Raw genomic sequence first — 24,319 nt, forward strand, 5'->3', positions numbered from 1 at the left:
GTCTATGTCCCTTATGCCTCGAAGAGAAAAAAAAAAAAAAAAAAAAAAAATGTTGGTTGATATCAGAGTTTCAAATCGTAAAATATTAGTATCCAGTCAGACTCTTTTACCATTACAACATAACGGTGTGATATTGGGTTGATTAACACAAGTTTTATTAACTCGCTTCTAACTGAACAGCCGACACTGTCAGAAGTTTCATTTTAAAGGCATCTTATTTTTCAGTGTTTAAGTTGTGGTTTTCAGCACAGTGTTAACAACGCAACTTCAAACACAAAAGAACCGTCTGAGTACCGCACTGCAAAAAACAGCATTAAACATTAGCTTGGGGCTAAAACACATTCAAAGCTACTTCTAATATAAAGACTTTATTAATGCAGAAAACAATCTAATAAACAAGTTATGAGGAATGCAACAAGCAGAATTTACTCTAATTATTGCTTTACCAGCCTATCATCTCCAAACATCAGGTAATCATGGCTCATCCGTTTGCCGTCACACTGCTGAGGTAAGTAAAACTAAAACAAAACTGAGTTCCAGCTTATCAGACTGTGAAAAATGTAAGATTAGACTTAGCACTCTGAATTAGGCCACTGAACATGTTACACCGTGTGCCACACCCTACCAAAAATAAAATAGCTCCCATCATGACATGACTTTCTGTGAATTAATCCTCAGTCCACAGACTCACGATAAGATGCTCCACCTTATCTGATCTTTATCTGAATCTATTTTAAGCCTGGCGTTTCAAAGACTTCCTGCAACCGACACTTCCACCCCTGTTATTGACCGTTTAGCTAAAAACGGACTTTAGTCAGACAATGTACATTGAGCAGTGAGTGACCAGGCTTTCCTGATTGGCTTACTCCCTCCAAATATCTTTAACATTACAGTTTTGATAAGGCACGAGGGCGTGACCCGTGTGCTTGATAATGGAATTCACTGAGCTGACAATACATCTCAAATTAGCCTTGAGTGATAACAAGCTATTTACAGGGATTCGTCTCAATGCAGAAGAAAGTGCAAAAGCCTTTGAAACAGCTGCCGCACTTTGATGCGACTATAAAAGTCTCCAATAAAAAGAGAGACAAATTAAAACGGCTCTGTGGGTTCACAGAGGCAGACTAAACAATGTAAACTTCAAGTTAAAAAACACGATATTAAAGCCAGAGGATGGATGAAAGAAGCCAAACCCTGCAGTTTGCTTTATCGTTGTCGTTTTGGCTTCCCAGTTGACTTACAATTAAGGGAAAAACAAACAAACAAAAGCGATTGCCTTCTGAGAACTATTCATAGAAGCAATACTGTCATAATTAGATGTCATTATTAAACTGGCGGAGTAGAAAACTGTACTTTGCTAGCTTATTTGTAGATCAATGGAGAGAAAAGTGAAAGAACATCCACCCATTATTTCTCTTCTACTTCATGTATTTGTCACGCAGATGGTGACACTAGTTTCTCTAAACACTCTCAAGTCCATCTCTCTGCCATACTTTACTCAGGTGGGCCACTGCTACACCTGAGCAGCTACACTCCAAGCATTCTTTATTTTAGACGCCTGAGAGGACAGTGTTACATGTGATCAGTCAAAAACTTCAGACCCAGTTCCACCATCCTGAACTGCAACTGGTGAAAGCAGCTCTTCTGCTTGTAGGTTAGCGGTGAGCTGGAGGGCCTCCACGCCTACAGGCCGCAGCAGGAGAACTGGCACAACGACCGTCACCAGCTGCAGTCTTTAATTGTACTTCTATCATCACCTATTGAATTTTAATCATGTGTGTTATGGTTCCCTTTTTTTCTCTCCTTTTTTTTTTTAAAGCACCAACTCGAATTGTACTTTTATCCTGTTTCATTTCTGACCCTAATGTCAGACCTTGTTTGGATTTAGTGCATCTGTTTAACTGTAAAAGTCCCCGGTTTGCTGGAGACAGTTTGAAATAGCACATTAAGTAAAATGAGTTTGATGTTCCCATGTACAAAATACTTAGATCTTATGTGGGTCAGACCACTAAAATCTTTTCTGTCAGCATAAAGTTTAACTGCATATATATTTTAATAAGAGGGAGAGAGAAAAAAAACAAAAAAAAAACAAAAACAAAGGTGTCATTTCAAAATTTCATCTCAGTGTTAAAAAATATGAAATCATTTCCACAATAGATTTTATTTTGTTTTTGAAAAAAAAAAAAAAAAAAAAAAAACCCAAACAGGAGTTTTCCATTATTTGATATTGGTGTGATGTGAAGGTCTTTATCAATAGTAAGCCAAGTCTAAAATTTATGTCCTCCAAATTTTCTAAACCTTGTCCAGTGGGTCAGACTGGAGTCTTTGTTGGGGCAATTCTGGGCTGCGGCCCTTATGTTTGACACCTGTGGTTTAAAGAACATTAGCCAACATCCTGGTTAATGCTAACTGAACTGCTTGGAGAATATCACTAGTCAGCTGCAATGTTGATCCTGGACCGAAGTTCCTATTATGATGTAGGAACAACACCAACATGGAGCTATCACATTGTGCTGGTTATAGTAATAGTCGTATTACCACCAGCTCTTGACTTCTGATCCTATTTTTTGGCAATAAATACCCAATGCACTGGTTAGCATGTAATGTTTTAAAAAGATGCTTCTGTATACGAGTCTTACTGAACTCCATTTACTCCGTCAGCATACTGATTAACATCTGGGGCAGACCTGACTCCACAAAGTTGAGAAACGCTGACTTACTGTAAGACAGAAGGCTGATGGAGGATCTTTACAATCACTCAGCCCATATTTTCAGTCGCTGCTGTGCTAAGACCAGTGAAATGATATACCTTAATTCAGCGAGCACCAGAAAAGAAAAAACAAGTGCAAAGACTGCATAAACCTGATCTTACAATGAAAGAGAAACTAAAAGTTTCAGTATGATTTGATGGGGCTTTGCAAACTATAGATGTTTTGTGGGAATCTCTTTAGGTAGATTAGAGCAAACACGCTGTCTCATATAGCAGCCGTGCTTCACATCGAGTAAACACCGAGTATGGAGGGAAAAGGTTGTGTAACACACCAGACTACAAGATGTGATCTTCCACTTTTAAAGCCAAAATAGGCACTACTGCCTCTGTGCGCGTCTGTCCGTCCGCATCTTGTTTGAGTAAACTCTTAGCTTCCACTCAGCATTGTTTGGCTGATGACTGACAGGTCACCTGATTATTTACTAAGCTTGAGTTTACAGCGGTGACCTGTGTGTGTGTGTGTGTGTGTGTGTGTGTGTGTGTGTGTGTGTGTGTGTGTGTGTGTGTGTGTGTGTGTGTGCGCGCGCGCGCGCGCGCGGCAGAGGCACTCTTTCATGTGAGTGATACCGAACTGGTAAAGCTGCAGAAAGCGGCCGTTTGTGGTGTTGCCAAAGAAAAAAAAGAAAAAAAAAAAAGGAAAAAGTTATTTATCTGACATGATATCACTCCAAGGAAACCGGGATTTAAGGTGGACCTGGAAAGGCTTTTAATCCGACTACTATTACAGATGTCTCAATCAACCAGCTGTACGTCATTTCCTTTATGGCTGCGGCCCTTTGGCCTCTGATGAAAAGTAATGTACACACAACAGCGCGGTCTTCATTGCTCTAACTTGTTTTCTGTCCACTTTCCTAACACTGGCTTTATCTGTGCTGCTGCTCGTAAGCAGCTTACTGCGTAGGCTCCGAGTTCAGGAGTTGCAAAACTTTTTTTTTTTTCCCTTTTTTCCCCCCTGACTGCACAGGGCTATTAAAAAAAATATATATCTCTAAAAATAAATAAATAAAGCCACTTACCCCTCTCTCCCGCGGCTTTATTTCCCTCTTCATCCCGGCTCACTTGAGTGATTACAGAGGACGGATTGTCCATCACATCCAGGTCTGGTCCAGAGTGCCAACTTCACACTTTAAAGATAGAGATAGTCCGCCGACTCGGTGCTGCATTAACCCAACTTAACGTGAGCGAAAACAACGCTGAAACGCCCCGGGAAACATCGCAACAAGTCACCTACAGCGCGCCCATTACTCTTCGGATCCGTGTGTCCGCTCGGATACGCGCTAAAGTTTGACGTGTGGAAGTTTTAAGAGGTTTGTCTAGGAGTTGGCAACTTTGATTCAATATGGTGCTCAACTCCGCTCGCAATTTCAAGATACAAACATGGAGGTTTCAAGGCTTCCCATTTCACTTAAAGTGGCGCAGTAAGGGCACGGCTCTGTGCAGCGCTCCCCTTGCCGGCCTCTGTCCCTTTGACGACGGTCCCTTACAGTGGCCCGAAACAAAGTTACTCAGAAGTTAGCTAAGCTAGCAGCTAGCTACTGCGGACTTTAGACAAACACTATTATTAGACACTGCCCCTGCTCCCTTTGCACGGCTAACGACCTTAAACATGTCGCCTACAAAGCACTTTATAATTCGGCTATAACAATTAAATATTTAATCTTTTAATATTTTTTTTTAAAGCCTGCAGAGTTGACTCAAACTTTTACCAAAGTGTCTTCAGATACTTTGTAACACCTTAAATGCCGCACTAGCCGCCGGCAGATTTGCGTGTATGCTGTGTGGGTGTAGCTTCGTCGTGTAATGACCGCTGTTTGTAAAGAACTTGCACAATCAAGAGCAAAACTTTTTTCCCCCCCTTCTGTTTTTTTTCCCCTCACTCTTTTTTTTTTCTCTCCTTTTTGGAAGTAGCAACAACAGAAGAAACGCCCAATTTGGGTCCCCTTGAAACTGCCTATAGACAGGGAGTGTCGCGCAAGTGTCGTCTCCGTTTTCTCCGATTCCGCGAAGAGAAGTACGTTTGACTACATATGTACAGTTTGGTCTTGCAAAATTAAATTAATAAAACTATTCTGTTTGACCAATTTACATTTTGAGAAATTATTTTTTTATTCCCCTCTTCTTTTTTCACCAGTAGAAATAAACTTAAAGTAATAATCAATCATATTTTGAGTTTAGTAAAAAGAAATAAAAGAATATTGTACTCATAAACAGTGTTAGGGTATTACTCAAAGTAACATGTTATACCTTCCTGAGAACCGAGGAAAAGAATCTTCCCATTGAACTTTTTTTGTGATTCCCTCCCTCTTTGAAGGTAATAGAGGCCACCTAAACACATGAGATATCAATGGTAAGCCCAGGATGTCCTATTTAGTACATCGGGACTAAGTAGGGTAGCTCAAATAAGTCAGAACATAGAGACCAAAAACAAATGTCCATTACAGAGGACATAAACGAATAGGCTGGTTCTCAGGAGGATATATTACTTGTTTATTTTCTTACCTTACCTTATATAATTACTTGCCACTTTTGCTCTTGTCCTTTTGTGCAATAGAAATAAAAGTAAGATTCATAGCTCCACTCCTAAAAAGTTATAGACCACTCAAGCATTTCCCTCCTCTCACACACGAACTGAAATCAACTGATTGTAGTTCAGGTGCACTTAACAGCTATGCTAAACAGCCGGCTGACAGAAAGAAACTCCAGAGTGAATTTGGCATTAGTCACTTTGCTAGATGAGTGGGGCATCCAAATCCAGGCCTCAAGGGCCAGTGTCCTACAGGTTTTAGATAGCCACCCGGGGTCAACACACCTGAATCAAATGATTAGTTCATTACCAGGCCTCGGGAGAACTTCAAGGCATGTTGGGGAAGTAATTTAGCCATTTAAACCAGCTGTGATGGATCAAGGACACATCTAAAGCCTGCAGGACACCGGCCCTTGAAGCCTGGAGTTGGACACCCCTGAGCTAGGGTTTCTGAGGTGACTTGGAGATAAAAACATAACATACTGCAAAATATTTAATTGACATATATTTTTTATTATCTTTATTACTAAGTGTTGATGTTATTCAAATATGTTAAAATATAGTGTGTACAGAATTTTCTTTTTTTTACACAAACAGTAGAAACACACCAGCCACCCATGGCTGTTCTGGGGTACCGTCTGGATTTAACGTTGTCTGATCTCTCTCGGCCGACTAAAACACATTTGTCCTACAGTGACCACCACAGCTTGGATTATGTATGTGAATTGGTAGGGGAAAGAAAACAGAATTCAGTTGACTTCAAACTGCAGTCTACTGACATCTAGTGGTGAGATTTTACACACTCTACCTTTAAAACACTTACTTGGGCAAGGGATGTCAAAACCCATTGTATTTCAAGACCCACATAAAATAAAAGTTCTTACTGTTAATCTAGTTAAATTAGTTTAAAGTGTTATGTTTGTATTTCAATACATATTTTGTGCATTTTTAATCTTGCAGGGAAATATCCCTAATATTGTATTTTAAAAATGACATAAAAACTATGTAGCTCTGCAGACTGATACTTTTCTGTTAGCATAAAAAAAAAAAATCATTTTAGGAATGCATATGTTGTCTTTTTTTTTTTTTTTTTTTTTTTCCCCAATTATGGCATAATAAAATAGCCACTAACACTTCCTTTTTTCTTGCCACCCATGTAAAACTGGCATTGTTCTTTCAATTGCAGGAAAACACGTTAAGGAAATGAACACTTAAAAGTTTGAACTCATGGGTTCAGTCATATTTGCTGTGCTCGACTGCACTCCCCAGGGGATCATCAACAAGAGGTGAATCGTTTGCATAGTTTTACAGGCCCATTATCTGTATAAATTAAAAAAACAAAAAAAACAAAGTGTAAGTGTGAACCTAAAACAGCATCCTACTCATACAAGAAAAAAGTTAATATTCCCAATTGTATCAATAGTTTATTACATACCATCTCATAAAAACATTTTCAACTTTTTCCACATATAAACACCGCAAATTGGTACATTTACAAATCTTCAACCATCCAAATTCATACAAAAAAGGAACACTGTGATAGAGCAATACACAAGACGGTCTATTATTACAAGGACGGCATGTACTGTGTGTATGTATGCATATATAAACCTCTGCATGTAAGAATCTCTATGCATGTGCGTTTGGCTATAAAGTCCAGATATTGTGATCAAATATTTACTTTGATCAAACGTGGATTAGAACCAGTGGAGACACATATACAAGTTAAACATTTTGGATGTCGATCAGATTTAGGCACTGGTGACAGGCTGATTAGGAATGAGGTAACCTGATCAGCCGTTGGATAATACTGAAACCACAGTAATTTATCAGTGTGTGACTTTTCAGAATAAAATGTTATCTACATTAAGGACCTTTTTTCATCGCTGTATTACAGTTAAAAGTTAAGTTTTAACCACAGAACAAGAAATTTTACTAGATATTCCTAACTCACCCTAAATCAATTCATGTTTACTATATGACACAAACCACAAAGACACCCCTTATTTTTAGTTTTTCCTTTTTTTTTGTTGCCATGATGCTAGTTTCAAAAAAAGTGAGTCAAAAATGCTCATGCACACACTCACACAGGCGCGCGCACACTCACACATACGCACATGCAAATAAATTAACATGGAAAAAAGTAAACAATTTCCAAATGACAAAAAAAAAGAAAGAAAGAAAACCAAACCCAAAACATCTTTTTGGTTGGGTTTTAAAATGTGTGGCTAAATGCAAAAAATACATAAGATAGCAGCTTAAATCATGGTACATTCACATGAGTTGTTTACTACTACTAAACTTAGTGGCATAAACAAGGTAAAAGTATTCATGGTACACATGTTCCAGGCTGATCGTGCAGAGTGGAGACCGAGGCTAAACTGAATATCGATGTGCAATTTCGGAAACCACAATGTGACTGAGAAACAGTGCAATCAAAGAAAAGAAATCCCGTGTCCTTCCTGTGAATTAACAGTTTGCACGTCGTGGATTCACATCACAGCGGTCGGCTTCTCCTTCACTGGGATTGTCTTTGACGTAAGAATCCCTCTGTTGTTGAATCGAGGCTGTCTGCCTCGGTTACAGCGGTGGTTCACGGAGGATGTATTAAGATGCAACGAGCTCCGATTTTTTATTTCAGTGTGGCTTCCTTACTGTCACCTCACTTTGGGCTGGGAACATGCGGAGAAGTCCCAGATGCCGGGGACTGAGGGGAGCTCTGGTAGGTCCGCAACAGCACTTTGTGCTTGGTGGCTTCCTCTGTGCGACGGCTTTGTTGTTCCACCAGGAACTCTTTAAGTCGGGTGGAGGCGAAGGTGAGAGTCTGTCTCCTGAGCTTCATCAGGTAGGAGTCCTGCAGCCAGGCATGCGTGAAGCAATCTTTTGTAGTCAGGCGGGCCCTAAAAAACATATCAGGTAGCATTTGATATTGTTCTTGTTAAAAAAAAACAACTTTTAATCAACTTTTTTAAAATGATAATCACCATGGGTAACTGCTCAACATCTTCTTGAGAAATGCAGAGGCACTTTGAGACACATTTGGGTACAGTTTCGTTGGGTCAAAGGTGGCCATCAGGATTTTGGATTCAACATGTTGAGGGTTCTTATCTTCAAAGGGGAGGTGACCACTAAGCCTGGTTGAAGAGACACGGAAAAAATAAACAGACAGGTTGCTTATTCCAAAATGTAAATATGCAAAACATCGTATTGGTTTGACTGAATTCAAATACAATTCATCCTATTCACTCTTGTTTTTACTTCGTGCCACTAATTACCTTTACCCTTAAAGCCAAACTTACATAATGTAGGTGACAATGCCAACAGTCCAAATATCTGCAGGAGGACCAACCACTTCGCCTTTCACCATCTCAGGAGCTTGGATCACATTTATCACAGGATGAAAATTTAGAAAAGCAAAAGATTTTCAGCTTTAATAGAAAAATCCTTCCATCGAAAATATTAAGCATGTAGAGCCTGCATCTCTTAATCCTTACCCATGTACTCCAGCGTTCCTGGTCCTGATTCCTGCTGCTTGAGGCTGAGGGGGTTGAAGGTCTGCGCGCTCCCAAAGTCCACAATCTTGATGGCGTTGAGGTTGGTCACCATGATGTTGTCAGGCTTAAGGTCCAGGTGGAGGATGCGATGGTTGTGGAGGTACTCGACCCCCTGGAGAATCTGGACCAGGTAACCCACCACATCGTCTTCAGAGTAACGAAACCTTTTTGTCAGTGAAAGAGGTTCTCATGTGATTATAGGATCAGGAAGGGAGAGTTCGAGCAGTATATCCTGAATAAATTAATGCTAATTTAAATTTAAAGTGTTGAGAGATTGATGAAAGACTGATTCATTGCCAACCTACATCACCTGAGAGCTCAGCTGATATGCTTTTATGCAACCACTCTCATTTAGGGCATATTTATTTTATATCTTCAAGCCACTTTGCAACCCACTCCACTCCTAGCTTATCTCTGCTGCCCCCGAATACAGCCATACAACTTAAAGCAGAATCAAATAACAACCTCCTTTTCAACCTTAATGACTCCAAGTAAGAATCTTCTTTTCAGACTCCTGCTATGCAGGTCTGTCTGAGTTTGTGTGTCAGTGTGAGTCAACATATGCACCATCCTACCTGTCTATAAGGCTGTATAGCAGCTCTTTGCCAGTGCAGTACTCTGCCACCAGCACCAGGTAGCGTGGTGTGATGTAGGCTTCGTGGAGACCCATGACTTTTTCATTGTGAAGAGATTTCAGGATTTCGTACTCCTTCAGGATCTCCTTCTTGTTCTCTTGAATGTAGGGAATGATCTTTGCCATGTAGATTTTACCCGTTGCATTCTCTCTGCACTCTCGGACGACTCCAAACCGACCCCTGCCAATAATAAGTCCTGATTACTTTGCACAACGCAAATAAAAGCTTGACCATGTGCATATATTTTTTTTTCAAGCTGTAACTTTCAGAGTAACATCAAACAAATATAAATTTAACAGTAGTCTCAACATCCCTTTGGTTCACCAGCTTCTGAATTTCTTGTTATTCTAACTCTGATGTTTTTTTTGCAAGATTTAAGTCTTTTTTCCCCAAAAGGACAATATCTATCTCACCTCGCTTTCTCATCTAGGAAAGTGTACGGTTTCTGTGGAACTCCCTGTCGTAGAGCAGTAGAGGGTGTAGCGTGTCCCGATGGGGTGCCTCGGGCGGGGGTACTGGCTCCATCACCGATGGGACTCAAGCTGGAGGTCTGTAGTACTTGTGGGGTAAAGGACACTGGAGCCGGGGCCACACGAGCAGTAGCAGTGATCATGGGGACATATGTGGGTACTGAAGCCACGATTGGTTTTGTGGGGGTTGAAGGCAGGGTTACGAGCGAAGGTGGGGGTGATACAGCTGCAGTCTGTGTCATAGGAGTCACCACATTTACTGGACTCTGAGGTTTGGGGAGGACAAAGGGAGAGGTTGCTTTGGAGGTGGTTGATGAAGGGAGACTGGGGCTTATTTTTTGTGTGTCATCCACTGTTGCACCTGCAGATGGCAATGGAGGGTTTGCTGAAGGGCCAGGAGGCAAGGAGGTTAGAGGGGTAGGCGTCACCACAATTTTAGATAATGGAGATGCAGATTGAAGAGAGGATGCATCAGTGAGGGCTTCATGTTTTGGAGTAGAGGAAGTGGAGGTGATGGTGGAGACCATTGATCTGGGAACGCTATTCTGGACTGGTTTGTGTGAAGGGAATGTCACTGAGGAGGTAATCACGGGCGTAGGTGGGGTTGGGGCTGTCTTGACAACAGCAACGGTAGGTGAAGCTCCTCCAACTGTGAAAATAGTTGGAGGTTAAATACATCAATTATTTACTCAGTATATTAGCTGCTTTTACCAAACTACAGTTTTTAAACATGTTGTTTGTTGCATAGCTTTCTTACATTTGTTTGTGTTTGGTTTGAGACAATGTATGTGGTCTGGATGCTTTTCATACTATGCTGTAGCACTATCAGTTAATGAAAATGCAGGATTTTCATGATTTTTTTATAGACTGTATGTAATAAATGGAAGGAGCTGCCACAAGTTAGCATTTTGACTCTCAAAGTGTTGCTTGGTTTTAAACCAGATATTATAGAAAAGACTGGATCTGACTAAAAAGCATCGGATATTGATCCTAGGGTAGCATCTTTTCAATGACAGACTTACCAGGTCTAAAATCAAGGTAAAGACCCCCCAAAAGAACCCCCCAAAATCAGACAACTACCTTTGAGCAAGTACTTGGTGATGGTGGGAAGGAAAAACTCCCTTTTAACAGGAAGAAACCTCCAGCACAAACAGACTCAGGGACAGCTACGTGGCAATTAAGTCCATTAACCCCTTAACAAAGAGTCATACATCAAGTATGGTCATTAATATGGTCATTAAAAAGAGAAGGGGGTTCCCTCTGCTGGCTATTGGAGAGAATGCAGTTCACTTGTAAGACCTTGCTAATATTGTGACACATGATGGGATTTAATCCATAGCTTGTGCTTTGGTGTGATGCTTTTAGAACAGTTTTGTTTTTCTAGCTCTGTGCAGCTTTTTGTCCATGTATGTTCACTCTTTGACAGGCAGTATTATACCTGTGGGCGCCAAGCTAACTGGGCTACAACAGTTGCTGTATGGCCCCTGTCCGGCCTTGTTCACACAGGCCACGCGGAACTTGAAGGTGCCACCTGGTGGCAGGTCTGTGACATTGTAGTAGCAGTCGGCAATTCCAGTGGCTACAGTTAACCAGTTCGAATCACCTGCAGGACGGAAAGGAAATAAAGAGTATAAGATGTTGCTGTGAGGTGATATGAAACTAAATACTGAATTTTGATTGGTATTTATTTAATTTTACATATTGTACGAATGATTCTAGGTATAAAAATGCTTGGTTTATTATTAGAAAACACAGGTGAATACATGAATTCCCATTTTTCTATTTTGTCCTCTTTAAACGGAAAAACAACCAAAGAAAAAAGAAGTAGTTTACTTAATATAACACCAGATGGCAGCATTGATCAACACATAAAGTAGTGATTTTGTGACTAAGAAGCCTGTCTTCAGTTTGCCTCCTGAAAAATAATCTGTCATTACATCTCATTTTCTGTACAAGCACGGTGAATCAGACCTGAATTAAAATGTAAATTAGGTAGCGGCACAGTGTTTTGTGAGAACGTACATTAATTCTGCCTGCCAAAGATTACTTTCTTTTTTTGATCAATGATCAGTTAAAAATTCAGAATCTACTCTCTTCTTCATCTGCCAAATGATGATTCATTGGCCATAATGAAAAAAAATTCTGACAGCAGCTCTGGTACGCTCACTATTCCCTCGTGGACTGAGTCACTTTCTCCATCTAAATGGTGTCTGTAGATTTGGAAACTATCTTCTCTGGAGAATTCTCCTCACTGGACTAAAAACCTTACAAAAGTTACCTCTTATGAACTTAAAAAGTAGAGTTAAATTATTTTATCCTGATGTGAAAGGCCATAATGACACAGTACACAATGGGAATTTATTTTTTAAACAACTACAAAATCAAAGAGCCTAAAAGTGAACAATGATCTCCTCTAATCAGAAGTATTTTTAAGGAGAGAAACCTATAGAATAATAACTCACCCTCTGTTTTTCTTTCCAGAATGTAGCTGCATGGAGATTTTGTCTCAGATGGCTTCCACAGCACCAGGGCTGTGTTGTTATAAGTCTGAGGAACTTCAGGAGTCCCTGGTCGTTTGGGGACACCTTCATTGGATGAAGATAAAAAAAGAGTTGGAATTTAAGGAAAGAGAAAAACAACAAGTAATGTAAGTATACACTGTAAGGACTGCCAATTATCTTAGTAAGGATTCACAAATACCTACACATAAGAAATCGCAGCAAAATCTATTTGTGTTTAAAAGAAAAAAAAATAGTAACCAATACACTGTATTTTTAAATCACCAAATATCGGTATCAGTCTTACAAATCGTATATCAGCAGGCAGTACCAACAGACTAATGACCTGAGATGAACTGAACTAACCAAAGAAATGAGCCTTTCAAGCACTCAAAGTGGGCAATGTTGAAACTACATGGGAGGCTTAAGCAAGAATAATATTCTGGGGCCTTTACAGTAAATATTCTTACTTACTTACCAAATATCAGTTTTAAGCTACCATATTTCTATAGATATATCATTTTAGTACCTAAATTGTTATTGTTTTGTTCCTTAACTATAGTAGCTTGCAAATAAATAGCTACCATTAGCTTTTAATAGCTAAATATACATAGAATGCTAAAATCCTAACGTGATATTGAAAAATCGATGGTTTTAGCCAGCTAAAGGCATATTGCATGACTTCCAGTGGACTTGGATTTTGGAGTATGTCTCATTGTCTCTACAGAAGCCTTTTTTTGGCCAGACTGTAGGACTATCATCACTTGCTGAATGTGGGGAAAAAATATTTTTAACTAGCACAGCTACTCTTAAAAATTACACTCTTAGGAAGGCATTGTTGGTGATCATTTTAATTCCATATAGCAAGATACATGATTTCACAGGTCTGATCCCAGTAGGCTCTTTTAGTTGTTTGTGGTTTTACAAGTTTGTGAGCTTAGTCTTATTTGTCTGAATAAATATATGTGAGCAACTTTCAGTTGTGTTCAAACCTTGGTAAAAGGTGCTACCTAGTGCTAACAGTGCTAATCTTTGGTGTTATTGCTGTTCCATTATTAATCATCGCTCAGGGGTGGGTGTTTTTTTTTTTTTTTTTTTTTTATTGCACTTTACTGCCCCTTGTGTTTGATATTCAATGCTAAAATGTTTTCATGTTCGATTATTGTTACTTTCTTTTTCTACAAACTGCAGATTTCCTCTGCCACGTTTAATCTTCATCATGGCTGTTGTTTAGTTTATATTAGATTTATGTTATAGATCTGATCACTGACTTATATGAAAATATAAAACAATTCAATTTAATGTTTGAGTTACAATTAAATGAAACCAAACATGACATGATAATTTGGTGCTCTATTTTCACAAAACATTTCCTATTACGATGGCCCACTAGCAAGACAATGGAAGGGAGATAAGCTGTCTCAAGTAATACTGCATGTAATACTACACGGCCAAATCTGTAGGAAAACATTCAAAAGCAATCGACTGCACCTGACATCTGAGAAATATGCTTTCCGCCGAAGCCCCAAAAGTCTCATTTTTTCTGTTGCATTTGTAAGCAGACGGCTGCTTACAAATATTATATATTATATTAGCTGCTGCTAATATAGCCTCTTTTGTGCAAAGGCATGATTGAAGTTTAGAGTATGCCCTGCCCCAGTTGGTTTTGATCATCATGTACAAAACTGCAGGGAATATGGTATCATTTACTTTTAATAGGTGATAATTATGAGAAAATCCAAAAAATCCATTAAGTTAATCTACTGTAAAATGAATCCATTGGCAATAATGTTCATTTTAGTTATGTTATTATTCATACCATTCTCAGTGCAATTAAAATTCAATAATGTAAAATGCATCACATTATGAAAATTACTGTACGTCTGACAGGAAAATGAGCAGCTCTTCCTCTGTGAAGAGAGCTAAGTTCATGTTCTGTTGCTGCTGCAAAGTATGGGGCTGGAAATGGTGTACGGGAAAACTGCAGTTCCCAAAATGATCACTTGAGGCACTGCTCCAAAAGTAAGATCTCCATACACTACCTAAAAATGTTCAACTTTACAACTTCTGCAACTTCTAATCAATATATTTAACAGACTGATACAAAAAACCTTTTTTAGTCTTTATTGCTAACGTCCCCACTCATGACAATTGCAGGGAAGGGTGGAGAAATATTTGTATTTTTTCCATTCTATAAAACAAAAATTAAGCTAAAACTTAAATAGTTATGGAAGGTTATGGAACAGACAAGCAACTTACAAGCTATGGAAAGAGTACAGGACGTAGTAATAGTAGCTATGGGGTTGGAAGCTACACATTCGTAAACCCCGGCGTCCTTATAGGTGGACTTTCTGATCATTAGAAGCTGTCTTCCATCTGGGTGGGAGATTAGGTTGACTCTGTCATCCACCTCCAGTGGTTTCCGATCTAGAATACACAAAAGCATTTACGAATTATCTGCACTATTTACATTACTTTGATAATTCTATCACTGCTGGAAGTAAAGCCACCTTTCATCCATGTAATTTGTGGTTGTGGGCTACCAGCTGGAAGGCAGCTAAGAGTGACAGGTTCCCCCTCCAGCAGGACGTGGTCTTTCAATTTTATGTGAAACACTGGAGCAAAATCTGAAGCAGAGCGGACAAACTGTTGGCTTTTTGCCTCTTCTTTGGGGACGCTTGAGGGCAAATCAGATTGGGAAGGCGTTTTGTCTTTCTTGCCCCTTGTCAAACCCCACCTGTCCCACCGTGACCTTCTCTCACTCTCAGAATGGATGCTAGAAGTGGATTCAACTGATTCCTTAGACCCTGAGGCGCCAGTTTGTTTTGCTAGCTGATTCTCAGGGATGCCCATTCCTTTGAGTCCGCGGCCCTCAGACTGAGAGTGACGGTGGCGGGTAAACAGGGGTGTACGCTTTCCCTCTGAATCTCCTTTTCTCTCTTCAGATTGACTGCGTATTTTTGCGGATATTCCTGCCACTTTGTTCTCAAACCTCTGTTTCATTGCCAGGACAGGAGAGTCTGTGACCTTGTTTAAATCCCTTTGAGCCAGCTCCTTCTCGGTGTCTTTATTGTTCCTCTCCTCTGACTGAGTCCTTAGTTTGGCAGAGATTCCTGCCACTTTGGACTCAAACTTACGCCTCATGGCAGATACAGACGACTCCTCAGCTTTTCCTCGCTCCCTGTCATCCACATTCTTCTGTGTCCCTCCACCATTCAGTTCCTTTGTATCCAAAGACTTACTGCGACCAACAGCCCATGACACTCTCTTGTTTTTAGCCGTTTCCTGCACATTGGATTGCTTATCTTCTTGTGATTTCTGAACCTTCTTCTCAGTGGATGGTGACCTCTTGGCCCGCAATGAAAACCTTCCAATTAGACCAAGGCCTGTTTCTTGGTCCTCTCTTCTTAAATCTTGAACAGATTTCGATTTCTCCTTTAGTCCTGACGATACCATTTCTAGAGGCGCCCCTCTTGGTGCAGGCCTATAAATCTCTTCAGCCCCTTCATTTGCTTCTCTACTTAATACAGGCGATTTCTCCTCTGATTTGTTTCTGGTGAGTTTTTTGAGGCCACGGGTCAAAGACGATTCTCGCTTTTTAAACCTCGCTTCAAAGAGCTCCTCTGAGTCAATGTCTTTGATGTCTGTTCTGAGAACAAGCTGGCGAGGGATGGAAGGAAGGTCTGGGCTTGATGAAGAAGAGACAGAACCTGGAGATCGCTCAGGTGTTGCTACTTTGGCAAATACTGCTGGATGTTCCGGTGATGAAGATGCATCTGCAGACTTTGTTTTGGCTATAGTAGAAGGATCCTTGGATTGGGGTTTGTCAGATGTTTGAGCCTGCCCTGCAAATGATGCTTCTTTACTACTCTGTGACATTTCCTTGTCTTTCACTTTCTGCTTGCTAATATGTAATACCTGGTTTTCTTTCCTCTCCTCTTCATCATCATCCTCCTCTATTATTATTATAGGAGTAATAACAGAAGGAGATGCATAATCACATTCTGCTTTGCCTGCCCCTTCTATTTGGGACTTGGTCCTTTTTTCTTTCATCCCTTCTTCCTCACCAAGTTCGCTCATATGTTTTTCCTCTTGGTCCGGTCTTTCCTGTGCTGTGGTTGAGGCAGACTCCGCTTTTGTGTCTTCTGTTAGTGCAGACATCGAGGTTGCCTCCTGGAGCTTCTTCCCTACTATGCTAGAACTACCCGCAGATGGTATCTCTAAGGGGGCTCCAAACCTTCGGTGCAGGGGCATGGGCTCAGAATCCCCCTGAGTGAAAGAGGTACTTTTGCGAAAAACTTTGGTCTTTGGCGTGTCTTCTCCTGGACTCTCGGAGGAAGCCGCTCTGACGAGTGTTGATGGCCCAGTTCTTGATCTCCTCAAATTCCGATCAAGGGATCCTGTTTGCCTCTCATCTTCAATGCCGAGTGTTTCAAAAAGCGGCCCTCGAAGGCCACTCATATTTTTATCCACGTTTCCCCCCCTGAGCAGCCGTTGTCTCATCAGTTCCAGTTTTAGGGCGTAATCCTCCTGGCTTAACTTTGTAGCCCCAGGGCTTGGACTGCGATTGGGTAGTTCCATGGAAACAGCCTTTTTCAAACTCTTGTTTCTTTCTTCTGAATCCTTTTCTGCACTCTCTTCTTCTGGGTCAATGTGGAGAAGCAGCGCTGAATCAGCAGAACTCCCCCTCCTCATTGTAGACCGCCTGGCTTTTGTCTGGGATTCGTCTGACTCCACACTTGATCCTTTTTTCAAGGGAGCTCGTTTAATATTTTCTGTTTGCTCCTCATTTGGGGTTATGTCTTCATCTTTTATGCATTTAGTAGCCCTTCCTCTATTATTTGCACCGATGCTTTCCTTTTTCCTTGTCCCATCTGCAACAAAACCGTGCCGTCCCGTGACATCTTCATCCCCTGGGATCTCATTGAGGGAGACTCTGGAACCTGAGAAAACCATGGACAGTGGCATAGGAATAAAGGGAAGCTCATCCACATCTGCATCTGAATCAGACGAAGAGGAGGGTGGCGGGGAGCCTTCTTTTAAATGCCGGGCCACAGCAATGGAGACATGGCTGCTTGAGTCATCTAGGAGCTCAGGGATGGACCGCATCACCATTTTGGATTTATAGCTGATGAGGGAACGCTGAAATAGTTAGCAGAGGATTTTGTGGGATTAGTCTCTAATCTAAGTACGCCCCTGTTTCCAAAACTCTGTATAAAGTGTGAATAAAAAGAGAGTGCAAATAATTTAACCACTTATTTAACTGCAAACCGAAGAGCGACATCCAAGACTCTAAAAGCCTCAGGTTGCATGTTAAATGGTAAAGTAATGAGAGTACAATTAGAAAAAAAGTGAACAAGTATCACTTTTTTGGAAGGGCTGCCAGGAGAAAACCTCTTCTCTCTCAAAAGAACATGACAGCATGGTTTAGGTTTGTAAAGCTGCATCTGAACAAACTCCAAGACTTCTGGAACAATGTCATTTGGACAGATAAGACCAAAGTGGAGATGTTTGGCCATAAAGCACAGCGTCATGTTTGGAGAAAACCAGACACGGCACATAAGCACAAGACCCCAAAACAAGGGTAATGATCTTGCTGTAGCTTGTTTTGCAGCCACAGGATTTCAGCACCTTGCTATCAGTGAGTCAACTGTGAACTCCTCTTTGTACCAAAGTATCTATAGTCAGATGAGAGAACATCTGTATGACATTTAATGATTGCACCAAACTGGGTAACCTGATATCACAGCAAAACATGTAGAAGACACACCAGTCCACAGTATGCATTTCATGCTTTATGTGAAACTCTAGAAATGTCACAGAGTGTACTTTCTTTTCACCATGACTATAAGTGGTTTCAAAAACAAATCTAATCATAAGTAGTATGTTTTCATGAATTAAATTGAGCCTAATCTTCCAGAAGGAAATCTAGATTTTTTTAATGCACTTAAAAACCATGGTAAATGAAGGACTACTTTCAATAATAATAATAATAATAATAATAAAATGAATTGCTCTAGTTTAAAAAGGTGTTTTATTCAAAGACAAGCCTCAATCCCTCAGCAGGAATCAGCCTGTGGTGTCTGTATGCATTTCACCCTGATTTCCAGATGTTAAATGAACGTTTTGTTGTCTGTTACCTGCCATCGCCTTCGAGCCAAAACTTGTTTTAGCATAGCTGTGCTGATGCTTTTGTTTGTTGGTGACTGCAAGACAAAACAATAGGTGGGGGAACCATTAACATTAGCAGAGATATAAATTCATCTCATGAATCAGTGACACAGTGGGCAGGATGGTAGATGTTCCAGTGATAGCTCACCTTGAACCAAGGATGACGAAGGCACTCGATGGCACTTGGCCTCCTAGGTTTGGAACACAGTTACAGTTCAGACATGTTTAATCTGTGAACTGTAGCACAGTTGCTTCATATACAGTATTTTTATGGTACAAAACTAAGAGGCATCAAAATGCTTACAGTCTGTCCACCACCAAAAGCTTGATGACAAATCCTTTTGCTTCTTTGCAGAGGTCAGAAAACATGCTCTCCTCAAACGCCACATTGTAGTTCCTGATGTTTAAAGCTGTGGCTTTGTCGTTCTCGCCCGCAAAAGGTGACACGCCAGTCAGGCTAAAGTAAAAAAAGAACAGGGGTTTTATTTAGCAAGATGTCAGATTGACTGATTGGGTTGAGATACATGCATGCTGTGAAGAAAAAAAACCGTACCAGAGGTAAGTGATGACACCAACAGGCCTGTGGGAGAGCAGGACAGATACGTGACTTGGAATTTGAAGAGCAACATAAAAGCACAGATAAACACAGAAATTTGATGGACTTGCAGATAACTGTGTGTGTATATAGTGCCTGCTGTGCCTAGTGACTTCTCCATGCCAGAGAACAGGTGGCTGACCATATGTCTGTTGCTGTGGAAACTGGAGTTTGGTTAACAATCTCTGGAGCGACATATTCTGGCGTGCCGTATTTGCAGTAGTGCTCCTCTGAAGTCTCCAATTTAATGGCATTCCCGAAGTCGCAAATGCGGATCTGATCACTCCCTGGACTTGCCATCAAAATATTTTCTGGCTAGAGGGGATGTGTACAAAAACAACAACGTTAGGAACTCATAAAAGTTCATACAAATCTGATACAGTGCTTGTGGTGGGACAGATGGATACCTTCATGTCGAGGTGAGCTATATTTTTTTGGTGGAGATAGCGAAGACCCTCCAAAACCTGCTGAACACTGCTGCGGATCTGTAGCATGAAACACAACAGGAGTGAATCCTAAAAGGCGCGTTACATAATGAAAGCGCAGTGCAGTGCAGTCAGCAGAAACACACAAACCTGCAGTTCCATGACTGTTGTTTTCTTGGCCATTCTTTCCAGCAACTCCTCGTGACATCTTTGTACAAGAGTTAAGAAAAAAGAAAAACAAAGCTGCTGCTGCTGCTACTTGATTGCATAGTCCAACTGGTAGGTGCATGAGAAATGAATTATAAATGAGCAAAACTCCCACACATTCTATCTCTTGCTAATTCCTCTCAGCAGCGATGAGTCAGAGAGAAAAAGCTCGGCTGCTTCATTCATGCCTCCAGGGGTACGGGGGGACGTTAGGATTAATGCTGTGCATCTTGTACTTGAGATGCATTTAAGTGCACTTTTGTTTGACAATGTAGAAGATAAAATGTGAATCGGAGATGCAGGAGAAAAAACCATTTTTCTGTAAAACGTAGATTAAAGATTTCACTGTATGTTCTAGTGAAAGGATACAAATCTGTGATAAGCACCACCACGTTCTTCTTCTCAAAGGCATCATGGAAGTAGAGAATCCTCTCGTTATCCAGATCAGACAGAAGATCCATCTCTCTGAGAGCCAAGGCTTTCCTCTTTCTGCGAGCAGAAATGAATTTGGCAGCAAACTCGGTCTTTCCGTTCTTGCGAGTTACTCTCTTCACATAGGAGTAGGCCCCCCTGCACCCACAAACACAAAGTGATGACATTATTGGTTTTGTACATGGCAGCCGTGTTGGTTTTTTATCCATTTTGTTTTCAAGACTGATTTCTTTTTGATAGAAGTAAGAAATTACAAGTTATAAGTCATGTGGCTGCAAAACAAGTCCAAATCATCACCCCTCCACCAATGTGCTGACAGTTGGTATGAGGTGCTATGCTGCATTTGGTTTTCTCCAAACATCAGTGCATCGTGACCAAATATTTCCACTTTAGTCCCATCTGTCCAAAGCACATTGTTCCAGAAATCTGGTGGTTTGTTCAGATGCAACTTTGCAAACCTAAGCTGTGCTACCACGTTCTTTTCAGAGAGAACCATTTTACCCATGCAGGCCATTCCAACAACCCAGTCTACATATATGTATATATATATATATATATACCTTGATATATACCTATATATATATATATATATATATACCTTGATATATACCTATATATATATATATATATATATATATATACCTTGATATATACCTATATATATATATATACCTTGATAATAGGTCCCTTTAATCCCTTTAATGACTAATTTCCTTTCCCTCCACTTTATTAATAAATTCTTCTTTGTGAGAACAATGGAAAGACAAATGGAGAGGCAATAGTCATTGTATAATTAACTTTCATTCTCCTTAGGCACTCTTCTGTGATATTTGGGAGAAGGACTCATAATCTGAACTCCATTACTGGGGTACTCGTGCTGTTCACTGGGTGGAAAACTGATTTCTTCATCTGCCTGTTTTGCCATCCCAGTGGCTGTGCAATTCACAGTAAATGCCTGTCTCTAGACCAAAACAAATCATCTGTCCTCGGCTAATGCGTTCACTCCACTCTCGTGGCTGGTGACTCATCTGTCATTTCTGTCGGCTGTTGTTAAGCAGGTGCAACTAACCCCACCCCCACCCTCCCATCACACACACACACAAACACACACACACACAAACCCTCCGCACCAGCTCCTACCCCTACCTCCCGCCCACCAAGCTGACCCTGAGCGCTCAAGTAGCTATTAACGTCAGTGTCCTCGTCGGGATGTGAGGCGGAAAGAGTGTGCACACTCACCTCCCTATCTCTTTGTGGATGTCATAGTAATCTGTCAAACGCCTCATCTTCCTCAGAATGGTTCCCTCATCCTCCATTGGCTCTTCTGCTTCTTTTCGCTCTGGAGAAAAGCATCAACATAGGCATCTTTATTGGCTTTGTGTGTATGGATGTGTGTGTGTGTGTGTGTGTGTGTGTGTGGGTGCACGCACTGTTATGTGCCAGCTCAGAGACAGATGGCTTCACATTGTAATTTCAAAACACCTTGTGGTCCCGCCCATATGGTGCGGATTCAGAGGAGCAATTTTCAACAACAGCTAGCCTTTACTAGCAATTCTAAGCAGTAAATATCATCAGCAAATGGGGTAAATATCTGTTAGCACAATACTTTTGAATATAACTTTACACATTCCTAATCTTTTCAACTATTGTAAGAATATCGCTGGACTGCAGACCTGTATGAACTGTGAGCTCAGCCTTGCAGGAGTTGGACCCGGCGAGGTTCTTGGCAGTGCAGGTGTACACGCCGGAGTGATCGGGCTGAGCGTTGAGGATGACGAGGGAATACTCTGGGTCGTCGTAAACAAAAGTGAAGTGGCTGCTCTCCGAGAGGAGCGCATCATCCTGCAGCAGATCAATCAGCTATTAGCATTCAGCTAAAAAAATATCATCTGAGTATTCAGTTGAGTTGAGTTCAGTTATAATCTACTGTTGGATGTACTACCTTAAACCACAGAATATCCGGATCTGGCTTTCCTTCGACCACAACAGCCAGACGACATGTTTCCCCGACATGCACATCTACGTCCTCCATTATGGTCTCAAATTTGGGAGGCACTGCAGGACAATTAGGAGGAAAAAAGAAGCTCATCTCTAAGGTGGAGAAGCACTATGGACCGCACATACAGCGTACATTTTATGACAGGTGTTGTGGCCATTTTTGTTGAATTCTTATGAATCATACTTTGTATCCATTATTGTTTTTTCTTTAAAACAGTAAGAATATACTTAAGCTAGTTTTGCTATTTAAATCTGTAATTAATTTTACTTTTGGAAAAGTTGTGATTAGTTTGGCAAGTCGGAAGTGCTTTCTGAAACAAACCACCTGTTGCCACCCACGGCCTTTTCTGGGAGTATTTTTTGTTTTGGAACTTAAAAGGCCGTGACAGACAGGTCTCGCTGTTGTTCAATCTTCCTTTGGGCACTAAATGAATATAAAAGCTGATGTTTATATGGAACAGATCAAATAATAAAGACACACTTTTTCTTTATGACATAAGTAGAAAGTTGTGTGGATTCTCAGTAAAATGCTAAATTTGTCACATGGTGCGTCTGTCTGGACTGACCTGCCATGGCCAGCTGAAGCATGCACAGGTCGCTGCCAAACTGGTTGCTGGCCGTGACCACCAGCTGACCGATGTCCGCGCTCCTGACCCTCTGCAGCTTCAGGGTGTGTTGATCATCGTCCGGCATGCTCATCTCGCACATCCCCGGCTTGCTGACCAGCACCACGCCCCTCCTGAGGTAAGCAGGTTTCAGAAAAGTTGGGAGAAGGCCACATTTACCAGTGTGTTGCACTGAGTCTTCTTTAACACAGTAAGAGGAGACCAACTGTTGTAATTTTGAAAGCCAATTTTTTTTTGTTTTGATTGTTGCACAGCGTTGTGGGCTTTGCATTATTTAATTTTCTGTGCTCCAAATGTTGGCAGTGGGTGATGAGTCTGGACTGCAGGCTGGCCAGTTTAGCACCCAGACTCTTGTAAAACATGCAGAATGTGTGTCGACATAGTCGTTCTTAACTAAGAAAGGCTTACTCTGACAAGCTGTATGTCTCGATCAGCATTAGGTACACTAATGGCCCCCTAAAGCCATCATGAAAGCTTTTGAACTGTATATTTAAGTTTTTAGTTTTTAGTATAAGGGCTGCCAAATAAACCCCAAGAAGCTTGGGGTTAATATGATCCAGTTTATTAAATAGACCCTGATGAATGCTATAAAGATAACGGATGAAAACTTTTTAATGACATCACAAGCACTGAACTTGTTACTGGAAGGTTAATAAACTAACTTTTTCCAGGTGACAGCTGCATGCACATGGTTCAGCGTGATGGTGATGTTGGCAGGCTGGTTCTCAACCACGTACACAACTTCTGGCTTGTCCAAAATTACTGGCGCTTTCCTCAAGTACGGTCCTAGAGAAGTCAAAGGTATGTTACAAGAAAACAAAGCAAAACTGGTCCTAAAAGTAGATATGATGTCCTTTAAGGTCGATTATCAGATTAGTGGTAGCATAAGTCTCTTAAACACACTTCATACCTCTGTCCAGCAGCTGGACTAGATCAGTGGCAGGCGATGGCTTGCTAAGCGTCTTCCCAGTGGATGCTAGGACTCTGAAAGCATAGCGGACTCCCTTTGACAGCGAGGTGACGGTGTAGTTTGTCTCCCTCAGGTTTGACGCCACAACAGACCACTGGATGGAGCCCAGAGGCTGCTGCTGGACCACATACACCAAGGAGCCGGCATCTGTAAACACACATGCTCTTTAATTACTTGGTGGCAAAGACACAATTAAGCGGTGCTAAAAATGCAGTATTTTTTCTCCCCTCAAGGGGAGAGAGTATGTAATCAGTTCAGTTTGTTTGTTAGCAGTCTATCATCCACAGTTTTCAAGACATCGTTTTAAAATTTTGTGTGATGGGAGATATCGATAACAGCTCAAGCTGATTTCATTTTGGGGAAAATTGGGTCAAGATTAAGGTCAATGTTAAAATCAGTAAAAACTGATTTATTACTCACAGTTTTTTATGCATCATCTTCAAA

The 24,319-nt window shown here is 40.9% G+C and overlaps 2 protein-coding genes across 4 annotated transcripts in view; both read right to left on the reverse strand.

Annotated features, from left to right (window-relative positions):
• The window catches only part of LOC100699205 (carboxy-terminal domain RNA polymerase II polypeptide A small phosphatase 1), a 19,600-nt gene extending 14,347 nt beyond the window's left edge, over positions 1-5,253 (reverse strand). Inside the window, exon 1 of one of the 2 annotated variants that reach the window (XM_019351628.2) lies at positions 5,015-5,253. In XM_019351628.2, the coding sequence (XP_019207173.1) occupies positions 5,015-5,105 (91 nt within the window). In that variant the 5' untranslated portion in view covers positions 5,106-5,253. Of the gene's footprint in view, positions 1-3,786; positions 4,891-5,014 lie in introns of those variants that run through there. The other variant, XM_003446548.5, reaches the window with a different exon arrangement.
• A 1,452-nt stretch (positions 5,254-6,705) lies between these two features.
• LOC102082844 (striated muscle preferentially expressed protein kinase) overlaps positions 6,706-24,319 on the reverse strand; it is a 29,690-nt gene continuing 12,076 nt past the window's right edge. For both annotated transcript variants that reach the window (XM_025903416.1, XM_025903415.1), the window contains exons 15-38: positions 23,816-24,022; positions 23,568-23,691; positions 22,846-23,018; positions 22,224-22,336; positions 21,955-22,123; positions 21,521-21,620; positions 20,219-20,419; positions 19,793-19,850; positions 19,625-19,702; positions 19,360-19,532; positions 19,176-19,202; positions 18,927-19,079; positions 18,771-18,813; positions 18,592-18,657; positions 14,962-17,593; positions 14,711-14,878; positions 12,416-12,538; positions 11,392-11,556; positions 9,897-10,602; positions 9,424-9,663; positions 8,789-9,012; positions 8,594-8,669; positions 8,279-8,428; positions 6,706-8,194 (exon numbers count right to left, since the gene is read on the reverse strand). In XM_025903416.1, coding sequence (XP_025759201.1) covers positions 7,957-8,194; positions 8,279-8,428; positions 8,594-8,669; positions 8,789-9,012; positions 9,424-9,663; positions 9,897-10,602; positions 11,392-11,556; positions 12,416-12,538; positions 14,711-14,878; positions 14,962-17,593; positions 18,592-18,657; positions 18,771-18,813; positions 18,927-19,079; positions 19,176-19,202; positions 19,360-19,532; positions 19,625-19,702; positions 19,793-19,850; positions 20,219-20,419; positions 21,521-21,620; positions 21,955-22,123; positions 22,224-22,336; positions 22,846-23,018; positions 23,568-23,691; positions 23,816-24,022 — 6,407 coding nt within the window. In that variant the 3' untranslated portion in view covers positions 6,706-7,956. The remainder of the gene's footprint in view (positions 8,195-8,278; positions 8,429-8,593; positions 8,670-8,788; positions 9,013-9,423; positions 9,664-9,896; positions 10,603-11,391; positions 11,557-12,415; positions 12,539-14,710; positions 14,879-14,961; positions 17,594-18,591; positions 18,658-18,770; positions 18,814-18,926; positions 19,080-19,175; positions 19,203-19,359; positions 19,533-19,624; positions 19,703-19,792; positions 19,851-20,218; positions 20,420-21,520; positions 21,621-21,954; positions 22,124-22,223; positions 22,337-22,845; positions 23,019-23,567; positions 23,692-23,815; positions 24,023-24,319) is intronic.

Source organism: Oreochromis niloticus, linkage group LG23 (genome assembly GCF_001858045.2).
Source record: "Oreochromis niloticus isolate F11D_XX linkage group LG23, O_niloticus_UMD_NMBU, whole genome shotgun sequence".
NCBI lineage: Eukaryota > Metazoa > Chordata > Actinopteri > Cichliformes > Cichlidae > Oreochromis > Oreochromis niloticus.